General features: G+C 47.5%; 1 protein-coding gene across 1 annotated transcript; it reads right to left on the bottom strand.

Annotated features, from left to right (window-relative positions):
* Positions 1–659: 659 nt before the first annotated feature.
* LOC144890702 (uncharacterized) lies at positions 660–2,172 on the bottom strand. Its single transcript, XM_078772180.1, has 2 exons — positions 1,774–2,172; positions 660–1,635 (listed from the first exon to the last, which is right to left on the bottom strand). Exons 1-2 carry the CDS (start codon positions 2,140–2,142, stop codon positions 787–789), a joined length of 1,218 nt encoding a protein of 405 aa, XP_078628306.1. The 5' UTR covers positions 2,143–2,172; the 3' UTR covers positions 660–786.
* Between the last annotated feature and the right edge of the window lie 581 nt (positions 2,173–2,753).

Here is a 2,753-nt window from a genome sequence, read left to right on the forward strand (position 1 = left end):
ATCACGTGTGCCGAACGTGGCGATCGGACTCTGCCTCGGACGGCACATTTGACAGCGTATTCATTTATTTCACGTTGGAAAACTATGTTGCCGTTAAACTATGTTTTAAAACGAATTCAAACTGCGATTAAATTAAAACGATTCATCGTAACTGCGATTTGCGAACTTCCGGACAGTGACGACTTCACTTCCGGCAGCCAATCACAGAACGCTTTGTTGCGTAGGCGTGGCCGATGTGAGACGAGCGGAGCTGAGCGCGTTACGAGCTGACCGCCATTACGGTATAGTCTAGTAGGAAGACTAGGTCCCCCTGCACCCCCCGGAGATATACTTCTAATCAGTGTTTCTAGATTGGAAAAAATGTGTAGAAAATGACTAGCTATGGCCCCAAGCTGAAAAAATGTCCCACATACCATTTTTATGCAAATTACTGCTGCCATTATCAAAAAAACGATTTTTGACATATCTCAGCCAATATTGCAGATAATTGAAAAATGAAGGTGTCTAGACCCATGTTTTGAAGGGCATAGATCATGATAGAACTATTCATAACATGATTACATGTGTCTATGGTATACTAGTATGCTAATTAGTGCTTTATTTACAAAATAATCACAGTTTTACGAAATAATAGACTCATATTAAGGTCCGTCTACACAGACGTTAACACAAAGTTTTATTTTTCTAAATATTACAACTGTCAAAATAGTCCTAGCACTCAATGTGACCACTCTTCTCTTGCTTGTTTTAGATAAACATCATTAGCATTAGTGATTCTACACTGAGTCAGTCATCATCATTTTCATCGAAATCGTCAGAGTCAAACTCTTCTTCTCCTTCCTCTTCCTCCTCCTCTTCGTGCTCTCCTGTGTTCAGAAGATCCACCAGTGAGGTTGGTAGGATGGGACCACTGGACCACATTGGTTTCAACAGTCCTTCATCAGTCCTTATCCATCCTTGCTCCTCATAAGGTTTTGGCTTTTCGATGATAGGTTGATCGGCTCTTTTGTACAATGCTACGCGGTGGTTCACACGCTGGATGTGCGGCTTCAGGGCAGACTGGCATGGAGGAAGGCGAGCCAGATCAACCTTGGACTTGGATGTGAGGGTCTTGTCCTCTCCCACCATTTTTCGTAGCAGCTTGGCACGGACAATGTCCACTGATGACTCGCGACTCTGGCCGTACATCACACAGGTGAATTTTTCTAACTGCCTCTCCACCTCAGGGTTGGCATCCCAGTTGTCACCCAGTTCACCGAATGCCCTGTGAAACCTGGGATTCTTCTCCAGCTTTTTCAAGGGCCCGACTTTTCCCTTCCCTTTGAAGGCACTGGTGCAGTCTTCTCCGCTGAACACATAGTACCCCAGGAGAGTGGCACAGTAGTCCTCTCCCAGGGATTCTGCCAGCTCAGAGACGTTGACAAGTTGGCGATGCTTCCCTGACCCTGTATCCAGGTACACCGTCAGCTTGATGTTGTGGGCATGGTGGAGCAGGATCAGGAGGATGTCTGTGTCCGGTGTTCTGACTACAGCGTTCTTGTATCCGATGGTAGCAGCATGATGGAGGTACAGAACCACCCTGGTATCAGTCTCTTCCTGGTTGCTGTAGATCGTGGGGAGTTCACGTACCTCGACCTGAAACACAAAAAGGCACCGCATTTCAATCACCAGTCACTGCCAGTTTCAGATCTAGACAAACATCACAGGTAATCACCTTTTTTTCAGGAAAAATTACAAATTGAATCGCCATTCACGAAGGGCTTTCAATTTTACCTTGCCATTCGTTGAGGCAAGTTGGTGGGCCTTCCCCTCCACGATCAGCACAGCCATCTCTGTTCTCTCCAGCCTGGTAGCTGCCTCTTGTCCACTCCACACTTTCAGAAGAAGCTGGCACATCTGCTTTTTGTTGTCGTCATTTGCAAGGAACATTTTGAAGTCATATGGCTTCCTGGTTGCTGGTCCAGCCAGAATGATCTTCTCTGAGCTGCCCCGCCTCAGCCTTTCCTGCGCTTTGATTGACTCAGGATGGTAACTGTCAGTGGAGAACAGAAAGTGCTGCTTGGCCACCATCTGATCAAGCACCTGCAAGCATATCTCACCACATGTTGGGGGAAGGTTGGCAAGGGTATGCAGCAGCGCCATTCCATCCTGGATGAACAGGGCATCCTTGGGGTAATGAACGACATCCAGAAGGCAGCTGTCTTCCCCAGGTGGCCCTTGCGCACCTTTTCCTCAAAGGCATGGTACTTTTTGATGAGGAGTAGAGTTGAGGGGTCTTTGAGGGCTTCATCGAGGTGCTCTCGGTTGCAAGACTGGGTCATTCTGAGAAGCACAGCAGGGTCAGAGATCATGATGTTCTCCTCCTCAGTGAATCTCTCCATCAACAGCCTCTCCATTGCCTCACACACTGTTTTGAGGCAAAAGAGGGACTTTGCGTAGGCCTTTCCACTGAGAACACCTTTGAGAGATCCACTTGTTACTAGTTGTGCCTCAAAGAGAATCTCTGCATATCCAGAACCACGCATCTTGTGTCCAGTGAGCATCCCGATGTAGTTCATGGATGTGTGGAAGGGTCCAATCGTTACTACATGACTAGCAAATTCATTTGGCCAGCGCCAGATGATGGGAAGGGCTTTCATGCAGACACCCAGATCAAATGTATTCAGGACCCATCTCTGACCCACCTCAGCAGTTGCTGCCTCGGAACGCTTCAGTAGCTCACGAACAACTGCGTTGTCTGTGATCGGTTGGTG

This window comes from Myxine glutinosa, chromosome 2 (genome assembly GCF_964187855.1).
Source record: "Myxine glutinosa chromosome 2, kmMyxGlut1.1, whole genome shotgun sequence".
Classification (NCBI taxonomy): domain Eukaryota; kingdom Metazoa; phylum Chordata; class Myxini; order Myxiniformes; family Myxinidae; genus Myxine; species Myxine glutinosa.